The sequence below is a fragment of the Echinops telfairi genome, unplaced genomic scaffold (assembly GCF_000313985.2).
Source record: "Echinops telfairi isolate 266 unplaced genomic scaffold, ASM31398v2 ScPeMD7_35;HRSCAF=133_0, whole genome shotgun sequence".
NCBI lineage: Eukaryota > Metazoa > Chordata > Mammalia > Afrosoricida > Tenrecidae > Echinops > Echinops telfairi.
The window spans coordinates 1,052,574-1,054,888 of record NW_022103932.1 but is presented as its reverse complement, the minus strand read 5'-3'; the positions used below and the strand labels follow the sequence as shown (position 1 = coordinate 1,054,888).

The 2,315-nt window shown below is 32.7% G+C and overlaps 1 protein-coding gene across 1 annotated transcript in view; it reads right to left on the bottom strand.

Annotated features, from left to right (window-relative positions):
• The window catches only part of PTPN20 (protein tyrosine phosphatase non-receptor type 20), a 28,607-nt gene that overhangs the window by 2,167 nt on the left and 24,125 nt on the right, over positions 1-2,315 (bottom strand). Inside the window, exon 4 of the mRNA XM_030885651.2 lies at positions 45-107. Coding sequence (XP_030741511.2) covers positions 45-107 — 63 coding nt within the window. The remainder of the gene's footprint in view (positions 1-44; positions 108-2,315) is intronic.

Genomic DNA, 2,315 nt, shown 5'->3' with positions numbered 1-2,315 from the left:
TCTTATTAGTATTTATCACTGCAGTTTATGTGGTGACAGCTCACCTTTGTTTGAATCATGCCACAACGATGTTCTCTCATTTGGGTCACAATATTCTTGATGTTGAACTGCAACAGGAAGAAAGTAACTATATATTATTCATAAGGGAAAAACACATATGTTGCCAAATGAGTACTCTATATCTCTTTCCTATAAAAGAGATGTCAAGATTTAACCAGAAAGATTTCATTTTTAATCACAAGAAAATGTATATTTCAAAGCTAGTCCAACAGATACGGAAGATTTGTTTAAATCAGTTTCCAGGAGAAAGCAGGAAGCAATCATTTATAATAAGAAATGTTCTCAAAAACAAACAAAACAAAACCAACTGTTGCCCCAACAATATCACTACGATCTCCAAACAAAGAATTTACAGCAGCAATGTAATTCTGGAAAGGTTTGAAACACAGAAGGCATCTCTATCAATGATAGTAGCACAGCGGTTCCTCAGATAGACTTCCTATCAACTCAAGTAGAACCTTTGGGCAACAATCTACACAATGAAGACGCTCCTCTAGCATGATGGGTGAGCTGGTGTGATACAAAGCTTTTAATATTCCAAAGTTAGATCAGAAACAAGAACAAATGTGTATAAATATTTATGGCAATCATGCATTCAAGAGTGTAATCACTGTAGCACGATGTACACATTTTGGTAGCTAATTCCACAGGGACAATAATAATTTATGATGTAAGCAAAATACCAACATCTGCAGCACAATGACATAATATTTTTAGGCTTGTCAACTCCAACCCAAAGTTATAAAAACCCAATAAAATACAAGCTTTTATTTTAAAAACTGTAATTTAAAAAATAATTTATATTGTTAATTATGTTTTAGTTGTAAAAACATAAGGGGAAAAATATACATGGACTTTCCGTGTATTCTTCACCTAGTTTTCTCCAATGACATCATCTTCCTAACAATAATAGAATGTAGTAACAGAAAGCTGGCATTGGTAGAGGTCATCAAACATTTTTTTTCAGATTTCATGAGTTTTACATGCAATCATTTGTGTGTGTGTGTGTAGTTTTATGCGGCTCTAGTACATCTGATTATTAATTTAACCACAGTCATAATCAAGTTTCTCTCATACTATATCTTTAGAGTTATACCCATTCTGCCATTCCTAATCCTGGCAATCTATGATTTCTCTATAATTTTGTTATTTCAGGGTTATATGGGTGGAATCATACAATATCTAATCTTTTGACAACAGCTTACTTTGTTCTTAGGTTTCGATTTTCACTGAGAATCATTTCAATGATGTACTTCCAAGTTGTTGCATATAGTGGTAGTTTGTTTCTTTCTTCTTATTGACAGTTTGTATTCCACAGTATGGATGAGTATCAGTTTGTTTAATCATTAATTTACTTAAAACATTTGGGCCATTTCTGGTTTGGAGCTGTTTTGAATAAAAGTGTTAAGAATATTTATGCCAACTCAGTTGTCATGTCTCTGGAATAATTGTCTAAGAATTCTGTCACCTGGTATATGGTAACTTCAGTTTAGTTTTGGGGGTTCCTCTAAAAAAAAGAAACTGCCAAACTATTTTCCAGTGTGTTTTACATGCCCACTAGCAATGGAATAATCCAATTTCTCGAAATTTTCACCAGCATTTGATATTGCCACTACATTATAGATTAGCCATTTTGGTAGGTGTATAGTGAAACTTCATAATAGTTTCAATTTAATCTCTCTAAAACCTGTAAAGATGAACATCTTTTCATGTGTTTATTTTTCATCTGTTTATCATAGTTAATGTGATATATATTCATGTATGTTGTTCATTTTCTAATTGGATTGTCTTTGTTTCTTTGTTCTATTTTGTTAACTATGTAGTTTGTAAATATTTTCATTTCAACTTGAAGCATGTCTTTTCATCCTCTACAGTATTTTTACAGACATTTTATTTATTCTTTTAAAAAATTTTCATTGGGAGTTATACATGTATCATTTCATTCCATAATTCAATCACATCAAGCAGTATTGTCTAATTGCTACCACAGTAGTTTGAAAATATTCGTTTCCTTCCTGGATTGTGAGAAATTTTACACTTGTTTTCTTCCTGAAAAGGGAAAGACAACGATATCTGCTCAGACTGCTCTTATTCAACACAGCACTGGAAGCTCAACTCAGAACAGTGAGGCAGCCAAAACAAACGAGAGTTATAGAGTGGGAAGGAAAATGTAAACCCATCTCTATTTTCAGGTGACATTAGTGTCAATGTAGACTTCCCACAGAATCTACAAGAGAGAGAGAAACACACACACA